This window comes from Centropristis striata, chromosome 18, assembly GCF_030273125.1.
Source record: "Centropristis striata isolate RG_2023a ecotype Rhode Island chromosome 18, C.striata_1.0, whole genome shotgun sequence".
NCBI classification, from domain to species: Eukaryota; Metazoa; Chordata; class Actinopteri; order Perciformes; family Serranidae; genus Centropristis; species Centropristis striata.
Window position 1 is genome coordinate 26,113,252 of NC_081534.1, and position 19,376 is coordinate 26,132,627.

General features: G+C 39.0%; 1 protein-coding gene across 1 annotated transcript in view; it reads left to right on the plus strand.

Annotated features, from left to right (window-relative positions):
• map3k5 (mitogen-activated protein kinase kinase kinase 5) overlaps window positions 1-19,376 on the plus strand; it is a 99,247-nt gene that overhangs the window by 21,802 nt on the left and 58,069 nt on the right. The window contains exons 2-5 of the mRNA XM_059355954.1: window positions 5,854-5,993; window positions 10,022-10,045; window positions 14,603-14,796; window positions 19,205-19,373. Of these exons, the coding sequence (XP_059211937.1) occupies window positions 5,854-5,993; window positions 10,022-10,045; window positions 14,603-14,796; window positions 19,205-19,373 (527 nt within the window). The remainder of the gene's footprint in view (window positions 1-5,853; window positions 5,994-10,021; window positions 10,046-14,602; window positions 14,797-19,204; window positions 19,374-19,376) is intronic.

The following is a 19,376-nucleotide window of genomic DNA, read 5'->3' on the forward strand; positions in this document are numbered from 1 at the left end:
TTCCGGTAATTTAAAACATGGCCGTCAAACTTTTTTGCCTCTCTTCTGCTTCTTCTCGCCTCTCCTCAGTGAGTAATCTCTGCCGGGATGAGACTCTCCAGGGAACCGCCCACTGCATCAATCTCTCAAACACACAATCTCCGTTTGGGTGTCAGTTTTAATTTCAGTTCCAGTTTTAGGTGTAAACGCTGTCAACTGTTGTAAAACTAACGTTGTAGCTGTGTCTACTTCTAGATTTTCTGAAGGCAGACTGGACACTACAGTAACTCACAGTAACTCACAATTGCCTCTTTTGGTCCAAGTTGATTACAGTAGCTATTCAGTTGCTGTCTCTGCAACACAATGCAGACTTCTATGACGCAACTTCAAAACCAGGGCAGCAAACCTCTGGGGCTGAAAATTGAAGCCAGTGTCAAGGTGTCAAAAACTGCACTTGCATTTCTCAAATGTTCACTTGAAGCCGGCTCTAAAAGGGAGTCAATCCTCACTGACACCCATCTTAAAATGTCCAACTTTACAGCAGAAATAAACACGCTTCCAGCCCAGCACGTACAAAATATGTCTCAAGTTTCTATTGCTAATTTCCCTGTTTATGACAGTAAGCTGGGTACGTTTTTATGTCCCTCACCTGTTTTATATTTATATTAAATCTTGCATAATTAAGAGTGCAGCTGCTTTGAGTGACAGGTGACTTGCTGATCCATTTAGCCCACCTCAGTCACAAATGCCACCAGCTTTGAGTTTTATTTCAGCTCTTTGGAAAATTTGGGTGACTACGTCCAGATTTTATGAGTGTTTTAAACTAAAAAAATTGGCCATATTTTACACATTGCATGTTTAAGGTTTGCAGTAAAGTAAGGCATGGACATGCAAGTACTTTTCTACTTAACGCCCAATAATCTCCAAAAAATGGGCTATCCTAAGTGTCCAAATTTTTCTAGAACAAGTCAGTCAGCCAGTCTTGGTTTGGACACCGGAGATGTCTGAACATTCAATCACTGTAGTGCGTGATTGTGGAGATATCATTAATAAAACCGCGTCACAGATACGGCAGTAACAAGTGGTTGTTAAGCAGAGGTCAGTGAGTGAGGATTAAGATGTACTTTCCCTCTCCCGCCTTGTACGTCAGAAAGTGGAACAGTGCGTGCGCACAATCACAGAGAGACGCATCATGATGTGAAGATGCCGGAGAGCAAAACCCCTCTTGATATTCTGCATCGCTGCACAGAGCCACGCAGCTCCAAATCCCTCATATCCTGTAACAGCTCTAATGAAAATGTGAGGCTGTTGTGGAGGAAGGGCTTGATGATGAGGAGCTCTGAGGCCAGCAACAAGTGCCTGCTTCCTGGATGAATTTGCATGTGCTGATGATGAGAGTGGGGAGCTGCACGGCCCCTCGTGACGGGCCTCTCTCTGCACTGTTGTGTTGGCATGCAGCCACAGAGCCAGTGAGTTAAAGTGGCTGTCTGATGTTAACTGTGCATTTAAATGATGAGCATGCACATGGCTCATTTAAGTGAACTGTCCTGGTAGAATTAGAGGCTTTGATCACATCATCTGTACGTGGATCTTTTCTGTTTTAACACTGATTTTGTTCTCAGAAAGTATTTTTCTCTCTGCTGCTGGCTTGCATCCTAATGACATTGATTTTATAAATACAGAGGACTGTTTTGAAGCTACATTAATAGATTTATTGGGCATGTAATGGCAGTGAAACACATGCAGCAGACCCAAAGCAACATGAGCATTCATTAGGTGTTATGTGTCTGTCCATACAACGCATGTAAATCCAATATTCACTCTCCTTTTAGCTCTGTTTTGCTCCCTCCTGAGGGAAACATCTCTCTTTAGCTGCAAAAGGCTTCTCTTTGTTCACCAGCTAGTTTCTTAATGCGTCTGTCTCTTGTTTTGGTGCTGGAGAGGTAGTGAATAGTGGAATTATCCAAGTTTTTACTGATGAAAAAAGGCTTCTGCAGCAGCTGGAAATGATGCTGATGAGAGCAGTGAGAGTGAATCAGAAAAGTAAAGTTGCAGGCCGGAAAAAAACAAAACAAGCAGACGCTAAAGTGCTCACAAAAGCTGAAATAGGATTTTCTGTGGGGCAGTCACTACGAGCACAACTTTTACACTACACATGGTCATTTGATCCTTTTTGAGCATCAAATATTGATCAGTGCAGCTTTAAGTGTTTTCAGGGCAAGAGTTAAGACTTGACTGGCAATTGATGGGGAGATGGGAGACAGAATGCCTCCGCATTTCAACATCTTCCTGTAAAAGTATTTTTGCAGAACTGAAACCAAGTCCTTTCATTGCATTGATCTCATAATTAAATATATACTGTATAGTATACGGCAATGCTATTGATTGTCTCATTGATGTCCTTTTATTCTGCAATGTTTTTATTTTATTTTGATCAAAAACTTGAATGTTTTTTGCTTTCAAGTTTCTGGTCAAGAAAAGTTAAGCCTCTATCTCCGCATGATGGTTAAATATTAATGAATTGATATCAATTTTGAATTAGAACACATCATCTCAATTTGATTAGTTAATATTATCATATTATCATTTATAAGAGTAGCCCATAAGACAACCCCCCAATGGTGATGTTTTTGTCCTGCATGGTTTTGGACTGATATTGTTTTTGCACCATGATTTTGGATGGGATGATCATTTTTGCATTATTATTCTCAATTTAATTAAAAAGTATATTAAAATATTCATGGTCAGATTTTTTTATTATTTTTTTTAATTTATTTATTTTTAATTTATTTTTTACTGTAAGTCTGCAGAATACAATTTGTTGGCCTGGATATGTGCAGCGCCTCAATATCAAATTCAGAAATATTTATCATAACAAATATTGCACCTCTTGCAATTTAGATATTGCACCAAAAAATATTACAATTTTGCTAAAACTTTCATTAAATCGTGACACTTCATTGAGAACCTCAGACGCTTTATTGAAAATGGGATTTGGTGTGTTCTGCACGTCATGCTTCCTGGTTCTTCACCCAGTTTATTGTTTCACTGTTTGTTCTGTCTGTTGAGTGCAAAATGGACAATCCACTGATAACCCCTGATGATGCTTCTCCTGCTCAGAACTGCCACTATAACACCACTGCACAGACGCAATCAGAAACAATTGCACCGCCATCAATCTGCCAGAAAAGAACAGCCCATCTTGAGACATACTTGGAGTGTGAACATTATCTCAAGATGACAGAATATTTTAGAGCTTTCTGTAACAGCTGCTGGCTTTAAACGACCCAGGAGAGGTAAAAAAAAAAAAAAAAAAAAAATCCAGTCGGCTGGATCAGAGATTGTCTACTCTTAAGCTTCGTGTAATGTGTTTGTTGACACAGAGAGCCAGCTAGTTGGGAAACAGATGAAAAACCAGGGTGCGGCGTTATCTCTGTGACTCTTTGAGCTCCTCTGTCATCACTGGAGCGCAGCCACCGGGCTGATGTGTTTTTGTTGTTATCATTATCTGGCGGCGGCCTCAGGGACAACATGTACCACCCTGCTTCATGTGTGGGCTTCCATAACACTGTCATGCTTATTCTACACCTTTTATGAGTGTCTATCTATACATTTCATACCAGAATTGAAGGGTTTTATGCTTAGGTATTTGTACGTTATGGTTCAGTTCAGCAGCACACATATGAATGAGCTCTTTAGTTACACTGTGGTCTGTTCTGCTCCTGTAAGCACTTGGTTCAAGGCTGGGAACTCTCCACCCCTCCAGCGGGAGCTGCAGTCCCTGCTGGCTTGAGTGACACTTGCCAATATTTGCTCGTATTGACCTATTGATCCAGATCATATGCTGCAGTCCAGCTGGAGTCGCTGTGTGTTTGTGTTCATAGTTAGAGTTGAAAAGACGAGGTCAAAACACCTTCAATCAAATCTGTTTTTCAAGAGCGTGGCTCTGAATTAACTCCCCTTGTTCCCCTGACAGCAGAATCTATGTATCGATATATAAACATCACCTGTAACAACTTGCAGTGTGTAAAACTGACACACACATGATGTGGCTTTATATCTGTGTGGTAACCTTTGACCTCAGGACTATCTCTGTCTCCCAGAACAATAAAAACCAGTCGATGTTGGCTAAAATGAAGGCCAGATATCCAGTGTTTGTGACCTCTACCTCTGATATTATGCAGGTTTTACATTATTTAGTATTTATTTAATTCATTGATGAATTGCATGGTGTGTATGGGCTGAAAAAGCTGCAAAGGAATCGACCTTCTTGGGGTAAATACAGCTGGAAATGAGACATTAGTGATAGTGATAAAAGTCTGGTATCATTTATGTCTTGAAATCTATTTAATTTGTAAGAATATTAACACTGAAATTCACTTTTGATTGATGTGAATTCATTGATTCAGAAATTACTGTTTGTCTATTACTAATCAATCTATCAGTTAATGCAATTTGTCTACCAGCTTGATTTGTCCGCCAATCGACTAATTGATTCATTGACAGATAGTTTAAGCGTTGCTACGCTTTCAGGCAGTTTACAAAGAATAGACTGCAGCCAGTAAAAGCAACTTTAATTGCACATCATTTGCAACCACTTTCTGTCCCATCTCAAGATAGATATTGCACTAATATTACAGTACAAACCAGCTTGTAAAGGTTTGCAGCTGAGTGCAATTTGACCTTTTCTTTGCATCTGATTGCAATTATCCACCTGGTAAAAACACACCTTCAGACTGTAAGAGAAGCAGAGAACGGCCCATATGCATGCACTTCAGTGACCACCAACTCTCTGAAGAGGCTCATAATTTCACTTTAACTGTTTGTGTCTATTTGCACTGATATTTGTAAATTGAATTGTTTTGCAGTGATTCTCATTTGCATAGAAAAGGGCCAATTTCGTGCCAAATATATGCATGTTACCTCATTTAAATATGTGCAAATAGCACAGGGGTGCAGCACAGTTAGGATGCACATCACCCTTTATGGATACTTTAAGAATTACATAGTTTCTTTTTGTCTTATTTGTGCAGGTTTAGTGGAATAGAGTGATTGTGTGCAGACCGGGGCAATGACTCACCTTATACCTGAACTGATGGATATTGCAATGGATTGCATAAAACGTTCACTTACTTAAGCAACAATGCTGTTTACGTGTTCATTCAAGTGTAGATGTTGTGACCCCAGGTTTTAGGAAAGAGCTTTTCAAGAACTCTAACAGGGCAATATTTAGCAATTAGGAAAGAGAGGTGGCTGGCTGCTCCGGTAAAAGAACGTTCATTAATCAGGGGTCAGGTGCTCTTGGAGAAACAGGGCAGAATGCAAGACAAACAGAAGAGCATCCAGGTGCACCTCAACAGTAAAAAATAAAATACAAAATAAAAAAAACACTATTCAAGTGGATAATTTAAATAATCTGTTTGAAATGATTTGGACACTAGAATAAAGGCCTTTTTATTTATCATTCCTCATTGATAGTGACTTTTTCACTGCTGTGGAGTACCAGGAAACTCTTCTGTTCATCTCATTTTTAGCCATTTCTGGCATGCAAACTATCGAAGTGTATAGATATAGGCTCAAAAATTTGCATTATAAGTTGGCTTTTGCTCCTGGCTGTTTCTGGTCACGGCCTGTATTTCCAGTAAAAGTAAATGCATGCAGCAGCTTTTTCTGTTTGAACATGAAATTACCCCAGTGCACAAAGCCAGTTCATAAGGAAATGTTTTTTGCCACTTCAGTCTGCCTGCACAGGAGCCTGACCAACCCCATTAGGATAAACGCAGATTAATGTCCATTGTTTTGGGTGTTTGGAGATTTTTTTTGGATGAAAGTAGCTGAGCATTTTTGACACCTGTACGTGTCTCTTCCCATCAGACATCGCTGTGGTGGAGATGACGGACGCTTTCCGCCAGCCCTCGCTCTTCTACCACCTGGGAGTCAGAGAGAGCTTCAGCATGGCCAACAACATCATCCTGTACTGCGACACTAACTCCGACTCTCTCCAGTCTCTGCAGGTCAGTCCCGCCCTCATCACATTAACACATGAAACCAAACAATCAGACAGAGATGGTGATTAGAGACTATATTTAGGACGAGGCCAGGGATCGACTGAGATGTGATTTGGTGGCAGCGCCGCATAAATGCATCAATAAATTGATGGGAGGAAATGCATTTATAAAACCATTTGAACATCAGGTCTCAGGGGGAAAATAGAGTTTATGGGAAAAGACAATTGGTAATCATCTGGATGTTTTTTTGGGTTGTTTTCAGTGAGTTTCTCCTCTGCACTTCAGTGTGTCCAGTACTGTGATGACTTTCTTTTTTGTGTAATGTTTTTTTTTTTTTTTTTATTAAGCTGATGTATCTTTAAGTGGTACTATTTAATCAATGCAAAAGAGGTTTTAGTCTTGATTGTGTGTAAACTGGAAAACAAGTTGGCTTATCTTATGGTTGCATATTTAAATTAAGTTTGGTCAAGGCCCAAAAACAGGAAGTCCCTGTCAGTCCAAGTTTTTGAAGGATTGCTCATCATTTACTGCATTTATCTGCACAGAATATTGTTTTTGCCCTTATTACGTTATTGTTTTTGCCCAAGACAGGAAGTCAATATTCTATATATACTATATATTCTACTAAGATGTTAACATGGCTAATAAAAATGAATATTCTGCTAAATAGTCCTGTTTATATGCAGCCATGCATAAACTGACTAATGCAACATGTTATTTATCACGTAAAAATATGGACAAGTTCCAGAGCCATATGTGCGATTTTGCTTCTCTTTGAAAAAAAATCCTATTTTGACAAAGTTTTCCACCAGTGGCAGACTATTTCCACCGTGCAAACACTGCATCCCTCTTTCCCTCCAAGGTCGACATTGTGACATTTGCACATATCTTAAAAACCTGTTGATATCCAACTCTTTGAATATTTTAAAGTTGGCATGTTTGTCCTTGTGAAATGAGATCTTCTCTTTTAGGCATGTATCTCTACCCCAGCCTTGCAAAATGTTGTTTGGCTGGATAGTTTGTGTACAATAACCATAGCAATGCATGGAGCTGACATTAAACAGGCAAGAGGCCGAGTGTCGCAAACTGTGGTAAAAACCCCAATTGACGCACAACTGAATGTGCTGTAAACATGTCCAAGGAATGCTCCTAAAACCTGAATAACACCAGCGTGTCTTAATGGCAAATGCTGCATTCAGAAAATGCATAATTCTGAAAATCCAAACAAAACATGTTGTTTAAATCAGTAGTTCTCAACCTTTTTGAGTCGCGACCCCCAATTTAACATGCATGTTGTCCGCGACCCCTGCTCACTGAACAGAATCTCACACGCACAATTCAGATCACCCAAAAAAGAAACAAAATTACCACAAAAAGCCACAAAATGACTAAAAAAGACACAAAATGACTAAAAAAAGACACAAAATGACCAAAAAAGGAAACAAAATGACCAAAACAGACACAAATTGACCACAAAATGATCAAAAAAAGACACAAAATGACCAAAAAAATACACAAAATGACCAAAAAAGACACAAAATACCAAAAAAAGACACAAAATGACCAAAAAAAGACACAAAATCACAAATAAAAAGACAAATTGACCAAAAAAAACTCAAAATGACCAAAAAAGACAAATTGACCAGAAAAGACACAAAATGACCAAAAGAAGACACAAACTGACCAAAAAAAGACACAAAATGACTAAAAGAAACACAAAATTACCCAAAAAAAAGACATTAAATAATCAAAAAGACTAAAACACATGAACACTTTAACACAGTGGAGACAGAGCTGACTTCCAAAATGATTTGGTGACCCCCAGAAATCATCTCCCCCAAGGTTGAGAATAGCTGGGTTCAATGACCCAGTCCTAGATTAGATTGTCTAATATTAATGTGCATGTAAATGTAGTCAGTAAACGATCATAAACGACAGTACTGCATTTGATCATTACTCATAATATCAAGGTTTCTTTAGTGGAGGTGTGCCGCCTCCTTCTGTACCAGAGACCACCTCCACTAACTCCATAAACGCTGACACGCTGTTATGAAATGAACCAGAGCGGAGGCACTGCTGCTCCGTTACAGCAATCCGTCTTTATTCACACCTTTTATTCATAATAAAAAGTCAGACTTTTTTACTTTCACTGTGACCCAAAAATCTCACCCAGGAAAGTTTCGGCTGAGTCAGCGTTTCTGACAACAGTGCGAGTCTTATGGGTGCAGCAGACGAGACGTAGTTCACACAGTGTGAACACAGTTAAAACTCCGTCTGCAGCTGAAGAACACTGAAGCCTTTATAGTCAGTGTTCTGTAGTGAGAGGAGTTTTACGGCCACATGCAACCACACTGTACAGGCAACATATAGTAATATACAGCCTTCAGGAAAACATGACATTTAAAAAACGTAATGCATATGCTCAGCTCTATTATTTCTGCTTGTTATGATGTTAAAATTGCTGCTCTAATGCAGACTGGTAGCTAATAGGACCTTTCCCTTCCTGTGGTGGGCCGTGGTGCCGCCCGGCTGGCTGGGCGGTCGGCTAGCTGCTCCTCATCCTGCCTGAAAGACCACTTTTCTCTGCCGGTTTCCTCTGATCTCTATCAGGCTGCAAGCTTGTTTCAGAGGGTGCTGTTTTCTTTAAATACTGGAGCTCCTTTTTTAAAAATACTCCAAGACCCTAAAGAGACCACTGTGTACTCCCATGCGGGTCATGCTTCTTTTCACAGTGATTTTTTTTTTTTTTTTTTTTGAATAAAAGTAGTCTTTCTGTAAAAGCAACTACAGTTAACCCACTGCTGACTTAAGGCTGAAAGGGCATGTTTGTTTTTCCAGTTGTATTTGTGTGGAACAAAGACTGTATAAAAGAAGTGGATACTGCCTAAAAAGTGATGCAGATGCAGAATCATCTTAAACCTGCATTCTTTTTAAATTGCCCCCAGGGGGCGACTCCTCTGGCTGCAAAAAGAATTCAGATTGTATAGAAGTCTATGAGAAAATTACTCTACTTCTGACAAGCTGAGCTGCAGCTAATGTTTTGCTCAACTTGTTTCTCTAATAACTTAGGATCCAGATGTCCACTAACTAAAATCTTTCACCCACTTAGCAAATACAGTTAAAAACTACCAAGTTATGCAAAGGTTATCATAAAAAGTGGCTTAAAACTGGATAAAAGGTAAATTTATAATGGTTTTTGGCAGGCTGCTACAATGCTGACACATGTTGGAAGAGGATATGACGCCATTAGTTCTGTTTCCATCTACAAATTTCTCTGCGCACACAGAAAAGCTTGATGGAAACAACAAAATTTGCTGAAACGTTTCACATAAACGTTTTTACACTTGCTTCAGGTGTTTTTTTGTTTTTTTGAAAAATAGTTAATGCATTCAATGAACAGTCCGAGTACTTTATCTTGATTTGGAAACATTTTGGACAATTTGAGTACACAAATCAAGTATAAAACATAGTCTGTACAACATAACTTGTTCTTAGCCATTTTAATGCAGAAAAGTTCCATATTATATCTTTTAAAGGCATGTTAAACCTTGTAAAAGTTGTATAAAATTGGTGAAATTCATGCAAAATTTGACTTTTACTAATATAACTCGCTTTCAGTAATTGAAAATGTCTCTCCCTGCAGCACAAAAGTCCTCAGTGATTTAAACTCACTACATCAGTTGTTTTCATTATAAAAAAACCTGCAGACCTAAACTTGTTAAATGCATTTCCTCTCTCATAAAACATTTGCAGAACCTTTTTTTTTTTTAATGTTTTGAAGTCGACGTCAGTTACAGCTTGTGGTCTTCTCATATTTATCTGTGCCTGTCTAGCCTTGGTGCATTAATAGCACCAACTGTTGCTGCATAATCTGTGTTACATGTCGCAGCTTTTAACCAGAGACGTGATCAGATGTTGGAGATTAAGCTGTCTTAATGAAAAGTTACTGTCTCAGACACAGTGTCCAAAGCTAAATTGCCCCTAAATGTTCTTGTGTAATCTCTAAATGTATCTTTCTCTTCTTATTCTTTCAGGACATAATTTGCCAGAAGAACACTGTAAGTACACAAAGCAATCTTCTTTTTTTCCCCCTCGCCTTTCACACATTACTCACCCATTGCTCACACATCACACATCTTCTATGGTGCAAAGAATATGTTTTTTTTCTACAACATGCAGGGAGCACAGTCTCTAACACCTTATGTTTCTGTCCTTGGTGTTATAAAGGTTTTCTCTTTTGTTTCGACGCTGTGATAAATGTTTCACAGAAATATAGAAATGAAAACATCCCCTCTTCCTTAGCAAGATGCTTTTTCTCTCCGTTGACAGCTCAGGTTTTTCGGGAGTTACAGTGACTGCAGGGGCTCGATCTGCATAAAAAGGCTCAAGCGTTTTGACAATTTGACTTGCAAAAACTGCAGCATTCAAATGAGGTTCTGCATTAAAGCTAAGGAAATCCTGTTCTTTACTGTCTCACGCCATGTAGTTCCTTAGATTCACCCACTGGAACACACTGGGTGTTTTAAGTGAAGCCAAAATGAACCTACTTAGTTCTAATTGGCATTAATTTACCTTTTTTTGCCCTAATGTGTATGTGCAAAATGTAGAAGACAAAGCCAGTCGTGTCATTATGAAATAATCCATCAGACCTGTTCCATCAGTGCCATTAATGACTCATCTTGTAATTATTTCTTTCAGTTTTTGTCAGTTTAGATAATAAAATGGAGAAAAATACTTCAAGAAACCCAAGGTGATGTCTTCAAATTACCTGTTTTGTTCAACTAGCAATCCAAATCTGAAAGTTATTGAAATTGCTGAGTTATAAAACAGAGAAAATCAACTTATCTAAGAAGCTGGAAATGACAAAAAATATTGCAATTTTTGCTCAAACGATTAAATTGCTTACTCGATTATTTTTTCCGTGGCTTGGCTAACTGAGCAGCAGAACAAAGTGTGATAATGGCTGAAGCAGGAACAGACTGATTATTGTGCAGGAGTCCATGTTCAGGACTGAGATGAAAGGCTTAGCTCTCCTAAGTGGCTTTTCACAGAGGAAGGATGAACACGGTGCTGCATGAAACGTTCTGATCTCTGACAGCGCCTCGTACCGTGTGAGGAGCTGATTATCACTCACACTATGAGAGCTTGAGCTCACTGTTCTCACCTTTGTGCACTTATGAGTCTCTGTTCTGTCTGTGTCTTCCTCCTGCTGGAGCTCTCCACTCACCTCTCACCTCTGCACTGCTGCATGTGCCCTGGAGTTGCCCTCTGTGCTCATCAAAGTGCACTTTAAGTACAATATCTGCAGAGTTTTTTCTATCTCTTGAAAAGTATTGTAGCTGGTTTCTCTGCTTGTGCCATGATTAGCAAAATTTCAAGGGTTTTTTTAGTGTTTAGTGAAAAAGGTAGGATTTGTTTTGAAAATGTAACACAATGCAACAAGTTTGGCTGAGGTTGCTGCAGCTTAAACTATCTCAGATCAGGTGAGCATGGAGGACAGGAGCTGCAAAAATAATTTAAATAAATAAATAACTTGATAAATAAATAGATTTGCCTTTAAATGTACCAAAATTAATATCAGAGATATATGCATGCATTTTATTATTAATTTAATGTGACGAATAATTTATTTATTTTTTTTATTTATTTTTTTTGGGGGGGGGGGTTGCTTCTTTATTTATTTACCTTATTAATTCCCCTATTTATTTACTTTATTTATTTTATTTTATTTATTTTCAGTTTTAATTATTTTTAAATTTATTTATTTTTGCTCATTCAATTTCAGTTATTAGTATATGCATGTTGATTTTCTTTCTTTCTTTTTACACAATTATTTTTAATATTGTTTGTCATTGAGTTTGTGTTACATTTAATGGCATATGAATGTCTCTATTCACTTATTTAGTTTTTATTCTTGCAGCGTCCATCCTCCATAGAGGAGCAAAACACGAAGATGCTTAAGTTTCTCTAAATTCTGATATATTGGTATCTTTGTTTGTGGACATAAGAAGTATTTTTTCTAACTTCTTCATAAATATCTTTTTTATAGAGCAATCAAATTGAACATACATCCCACATATGGATTCAAGGCCCACAATGGCACAAAGGTGGATTTTTTTCTAACTTCTAACCTGTAATCCCTCAAAACAATGTAGTTCATTAATGAGGTTCTCTTTCTTCTTTTTTTAAGTTACTGCTGAAGCTAGTAAGCCCGGCAAGCTAACATTTGATAAACACACTCTAGTGCATTTATTAAAATTTTGCTCAAAGCGAGAAAAGAAACATAGTCCCCAAAAGCCTGAGATACTGACTCTGAATCTTACCAGATCTCCACTTCTACATGTGGAGAACTCTTAGAGTCTGGCAGGCCTGCTGCGCCTAGTAACTGCTGCTAAACTGTGATTGGCCCGTCACTGTTTGGGGTTGGGGTGCAGCCAAAAGTCTGTTGCCTTTTAACTGCAGCCGGCAACTCGACACTGAAGCAAATGCTTTTAATTGCGGTCCTAAAATCCTGCAGGTGTAAATGTATCTAGTTATCCTCTGCTGTTACAAAAGAATGCGTCGCTAATTGTATTTAACTAAGTGCATTTGACTACCCACTATGATACTGGAAATCCAGGTAATTAGCTTCTGCTGGTGTATATCCAATTACTGTAATTGCAAGCACATTGCTTATTCCGTGTTGGTGTGAATTCACTGACTGTATCTACCCACGGATTTTAAATCTGCAGGTACAAACACTGGGAGTTTGGAAGAGGCCACGGGTGGTGATTAGTCATGACTACTTCCTCGGTGGGTTAATGACTGCTGGAATAGTCGTATAAATTAAGTGCCGACATTAAGTTGAGGTCAGCTTTTTCGTGTGCCTCTGTGAAGGTGAGTGAGTAGGCATTCAGTCCTCCTGTAGCTGCAAATGGACAGATGGACCATCGGCAAGGCTAACAAACCAGATGAGTCACACTGAACAACTGACTCACATGCAGTCACATTCACCAGATTCCCCCGTGAGCCGGCGCCATCACATGTGTTCGAGAGAACCTGTAACCTGTGAGCAACTAGCGCAGGTTAGCTTCCAACGACCTGCAGCCGCTCTGAAATATGCATCAGCCTGTGAAAACAAACCTGTCATGTGATCCCCCGTGAGGGCACAAATCACACACACAGAGCAGCTAAATATAGTAGTCAGGATTCTGCAACCTGTCTGGTTACTAACAGAGAAACAAACAGGGGTCACAGGTTTATTTTTGAGAGGCATGCACCGACGCTGCAGCAACCGGTTATGTCATGAACTGCTGTTGCACAGGAGGAAGTAGTTATCTGTGGAAGGCTTTCATTGCTTCTACGCCGCACCTTCCTTTCACTTCCTTTTTATTTCTTCTTTTTTGGCAGCGAGAGCAGCAGCAGTGTGTGTTCTCAAAGAGGCTGCATGAAAAGCTGAAACCATGACAGAATATTAAAGCCGTCAGGATGCAGCTGGGTAGCGGCCCAACCGCCTTCAGACGCTCTCATGTTGTGTTTCAGCGCACATCTGACATTCTGGGAATAGCTCTCCTTGAAAAGACCTCGGCTGTTTCTTGAGGATGTCAGTAGTGGATTTCCTGCCCCTCTCTCTCTCTCGGTCTGCAAACACCACATGCACGTGTTTCCTCGTTGTTTATTCAGCAGTGGCAGGCCACCGCAACAGAAGCATCACCCAACCGCTGCTGGAGAATAATGTGAAGTTTAAAACAAATACAGAGGCAGAATACAGAATACAGAACCTCCAGACTGAACACAGATGTCAAGAATTAGAGCAAAGTAAATAACACTTTTAGCACTATACAACTGCAGCTTAAAACTGAAGCAGACACGAAACAAAGCGTGCCACAGCTGCAGAAAATAACAGAGTAGAGCTGTGCACGAGGTGAGCAGCAGATGAGACTTCTGCTGCATAAACAAGTGGAATTTGTAAGTGCACTGCTGTCAGTGTTTGTGGTTACAAGAAAGCAGCTCCTAATGGGAGCGACACCGCTGATGCAGATCTCTCCTCACGGCTGCTGCTGCTGCCTGTTTAGTCTGGTTCAGTGAAGTCATCGCAACACAAACACTATTGTCTGTGTGGACAGATCAGAGTCAAAGCCTCTTGTCATTACCTGAAACTGTCTACAATAGGGGAAATAGCTCAGACTTCCTCCAGGCAATCTGCTTCCTCACTATACAATGCAAAGGTTTACCATACAGTGTCTATAAAATTGATGGACAAGAAGTCTGTAAATTGCTCAGAAAAATATTTACATTTATGGTACCCATTAAATCTGGGCAATTACAGCTGCAGAAGAAGTTGGTGTGATATGATTAAAATGGACATTATTGACTGTTTTGTCAGCTATAATGTTGTCATAGTGTTAATAAGATTCAAGCCTTTGGACGAAGATTCAATAAAAAAAAAGATGCTGAGTTCATTTCTTCCTTTTTGGGCTATATTTAATCAAATTATCGTCTCTTGGATTCTCCAAATGAAACACCCACATTTGGCGGAAATATTGCTGATGCTTTTTTCACACCAAACCTACACAGAAAGAGTCCTCTGATGCTTTAATTTACTGAAAGATATTTTTTGTCCCTTGTATCCACAGACGTGCTCAGCCAACTACACCTTCATCCCGTACATGGTGACGCCCCACAACAAGGTGTACTGCTGCGAGAGCAGCCTGATGAAGGGCCTGACGGAGCTGATGCAGCCCAGCTTCGAGATGCTGCTGGGGCCCATCTGCATGCCGCTGCTCGACCGCTTCGTCCAGGTGCTCAAAGTGTCGCAGGCAAACTCCCAGTAAGTTCATGGACTGCATGGGGCAAAGGCATTTATGTGTGTTATTTAGAAGAAGAAGAAGATTACTTTATTAATCCCACAATGGGGAAATTCAACTGCGCCCGGGGAGCTGTGCAGGGGGGTTAGGTGCCTTGCTCAAGGGCACTTCAGTCCTAGACCTGTCTGTAGCGGGATTCGAACCGGCGACTCTCCAGTTAAAAGCCCCATTCGTAACCTCTCGGCCACCAAATATATTTTATTTAACCTTGCATGTACTGTGCTGTATCTGTTTTTGTGCTATTCATTAGTTACAATTTCAGTTTCAATCATAACTTTATCTCTAAACTGCTTTAGCTAATGTTAGCTGTTAGGCTTTCTTTCTTGCTTTCGCACATTTTCGTGCTGTTTCTAAGGAAATTTTGCATTTATATTACATAATATTTTTGACTGTTTGTAGTAAAAAAAAAAGATGCAAAAAAGTCTGATAATTGTTTTAATAATCTGAACCCTAAAGAAGTAGGTTTACTTCAAAAGATCGTCAAATATACACTGTTTATGGTAGAAAGTAAACTGTAAAAATGTGCATTATCCTCGTGTTTTGAACTTTCCGACAGTCCTTGAACAGATCATTGGTTGCAAAAGTTTCAGTTAGAAAAAGTAACCAAAACGAAGCTTAAAATTGTAATATTTCTTTCAATCAATTTATCATTCATGTCTAATTGAGACGAACAGTCACGTGACAAATATTCACTGAAAAACTGTTTACACAGAGCCGAGAGAAGAGGACAGGAGAGGTTGTAAAATGCAAACAGTTCAATAAGTATAGTATGTAGAGACCCAATTCTTTTTCAAATATTCATGACACTTTAACCTTCAGAAATTCAACCTGCGTTTCTTTTCCTTTTTTTTATGATTTATGTCATTATACCTGTTATTAAGCACAAAAGTCATATTTGAGTTGTTCCCACTTCTCGCCATGATTGTGCTGTTTCCATAGAGCTCTTATATATTGCAATGAAATCCAAGGCCACGGTGAGTTAAATGTAAAAAAGAGCAAAAAACACCCTGAAGCAGCTTGTAGGGTTCGTCACTAGTTGTTCACTAGTTGCTGTATTTTGACTTTGTAGGGCAGTTAGTTCACATTGCTTGGAAGGTTATTTCCCTATACAATGACGGTAATAACCGTGAATTTCCAGGTTCTGTAAACCGTTAAAGGAAACACTTTTAAACTGAAAGCAAACTAATGGGTTTGAGGATGAGGAAGTAAAAGAAAAAAATCTATTATAAGCTATTCCTGCTAACTAGAAGTTCCTCTGAGCGACGTGTAACTGACTGTAATAGTACTGCGCCTCGTCACGGCGCCACGCTGCTGTACGTGTGAAATGCCCAAAGCGAAGGTTAAATGGGAACAACAATGCCTTGTACAAATACAAGCTGAGGTGTATGCACAGAGACGAGGAGGAAGCCATGATTTTGTTATTTCTTCAAGTTCCTGTAGAGCAAAATTTCTCTCTCAGGTGTTTGTGATCACGGCTCTGTGACTGTTTTACAGCATAACAGCCCTTTTGTTTTATTATCCCACTCTTCCTATTTTTACTTGCTGTAATTATTTTTCATGTAGTGCATCCTTCAACTTTGACTTGCGTGGTGATCTACTTTTTTTGTTGTAACATTTCATACCAGTGCCTCAGTTGCTGGGGTAATATTTAAAGCTCTCCTGCCAACAGGCGATGCAGCAGCAGCCAGTTAGTTCTCACTCAGCTCCAAGAATAGTGACTCAGGTTTTACAGGCACACCAAAGAAAAATATGCACTTTGATGCAGCTTTTGTCTCCTGGAGACCAGCATGTGAGGTGCATCTGGTGATCGCAGCAGCTCAGACAGCAGCTCTATCTGAGCAGAATGCATTCTGTACATTGTGTTAAAGAGCGTGACTGCTATTTATAATGCAGAGTAGAGAATAATGTATTCTGCTTTATGGCACTGAGACCTGTGCTACCTCTACTGATCCTTACTGTTTGCTGATGCCATGTATTGGGCTGACACTGGCCTTTTAAATGTCAATGTCGACTTGTTTCAATAGCACAGACGTTTTATTTCGAGCTAATTTAATTTCAGTCGGCTAACTCACATGGAACAGATTTATTATGTGCAGAAAGAGAGTCGTTATTTGGCATTTAGGCTTTAACCTCCCTGCAAGGATACACGGGGCAGAGGAGAGAGTGGAGGGGCAATAATCTGCAGCAGATGATTACAAATACATAGACTTGTTTTTTAACCCTTTGAACCCCAATAAGCCGTTTCAGGGTGTTTTTTGCTCTTTTTACATTTAACTCACTGTGGTCTTGTATTTCACTGTGTTATATAAGTCCTGCAGCTCTATAAAAATCAGCACAGTCATGGCTAGAAGTGGGAACAACTCAAATATGTCTTTTGTGCAGAATAATACAGTTATAATGACATAAATCATTTAAAAAATGTAAGTTGAATTTCTCTCATAAATAAATTTTAAAATAATTATAATACAATTTAATTTATATATATGTACACACAACACTGCCCACGAGTGTCATAAATATTGGAGAGAAAAAAATGGGTCTCCACATGCTATACATATTGAACTATTTGCATTTTTTAAACCTCTACTTCCAACCTCTCCTGTCCTCTCCTCTCAGCTCTGTGTAAACAGATTTTCAGTGAATATTTGTCACATAACTGTTTGTCTCAGCAGAATCAATCATGGCTTCACAGCGTCACTGAGGAGCAGAATTGAATCTTTTTAACAGGATCTAGTCATTACAAACAGTTTATTTTTAGCAATGTTTTAAATGAGACATGTAGAAAGTGATTTTGACAGAAATATCACAATTTTCATCTTCATTTTGGTTACTTTTACTAGTGGAAACTTTTTGTAACTTTTGATCCATTCAGGAACTACGAGGAAGTTCAAATTTAGATGATAAGGCCTGTTTTTACAGTTTCTTTCTATGATAAATGATGCATTTTTGGCATCTTTCTTTTAAAGAAAGCATACGTTTCAATGGTGGGGTTCAGAGGTTTAAATTAGCACCAACTTTTTAATTAAACCAAATCATTTTCAAGTATATAAACTTTTTTTAAAAAAGATCAAAAAATCTCAACTTTGGCTGATAGAAAATTGTCTAAACATGACAAAATCATGATTCAAGTCAGAAACTATGATCAAAAAATAAGTAAAAAAGACAACCAGCAGCTTTCAAAGGTTTCAGAGTGTGACTGTTTCCAATCCTCTGTGCTACAGACACATTTTGGGCTGATTGAAAGTTAATTACCCAGCCCTAATAGGCAGCGAGCGAAACCGCAAGCTCAGCAGAAAAAGTAAATATGTGTGATGAAAGTCGTGGAGCTGACAATGAAGAGCCAACAAAAGGCCCTTTGTAAATTGTTGCATAACAGGCTGCATTTTTTTCCCATTTTAAAAGGGTTTTTGTTCATTATTTTTTGTGTGTTTAAAGTTCAGATGCTTTAGAGTGTCTTAGAACAAGAACAAGACATTTTTGGTGACTAAAATGTTACAATTATCCTTCACAAACTGAAAACAAACAGTGAAAGGGTCAAAGCTGTTAGACGAAAGCACACGGTGTGCTGTCGGGGTGACCTGTCAATCACAAGTTTGCCATGCCTTAAAGCATAACCTGTTTTACCATCTATTTTACTCTAAATGGCACCTGAATTTACAAAATGAACATCATGTTATATTGAAGAAGACTTTAAACTAACAATTGAGACCATAAACCCATTTAAAAAATGTTTGCTGAGGTTATAAATCAAGTGAGAAGTTCGGCCTTTTCCTTATAGACTCCTATTCAATCTGACTTCTTTTTGCAGCCAGTGGAGTCGCCCTCTGCTGGCCAGTTGAAAGAATGTAGGTTTAAGGCACTTTAGGGAATTTTATATTTTTGTATGTAAGGTTGCTTTTAGTGCATTATATTGATTTTCTCCACAAAATCTAGTGAAAACTAATTTTCTCTGCAGGTATATTATCCACCTTTTCTCCCAGTCACAATAATAATCAATAGGGTAAAACTAAAAAATATAGCTGTACTCAGTACAATTATCGCTTTAAATTACTTTCCTGGAAGTGGCGATATGTAATCAACGTTTTATGAAATACTTCTTCTGAAAATCTAATTTCAGGCGAGTGGAAAATGGCTCATCTCACTAGAGAATCATCTGAAATTATGTAAAACAGGAAATGAATTAAAACTCCAATCATGTTAGAACGGCCCCTCAAGGAGACACTAAGCGACCTAAAAACAACTTCAGGATGACGTTCAGAAAGGCTCATAATTACATATTGTTCGAGTTGAAAATGAGAGAAAACTGGACTGTTTTTTTCCCCTTCATCAAAAAGACAATTTACCGAAGTTGAACTCTTTTTGTCCTCTCAGTCAGTATTTCCGAGAGACGATTCTGAACGAGATCCGTAAGGCTCGGGAGCTGTACACCGGCATGGAGCTGGCCGCCGAGCTGAGCCGCATCCAGCAGCGTCTGGACAACGTGGAGTGCCTTTCAGTCGACATCGTCATCAACCTGCTGCTGACATACAGGGACATCCAGGTA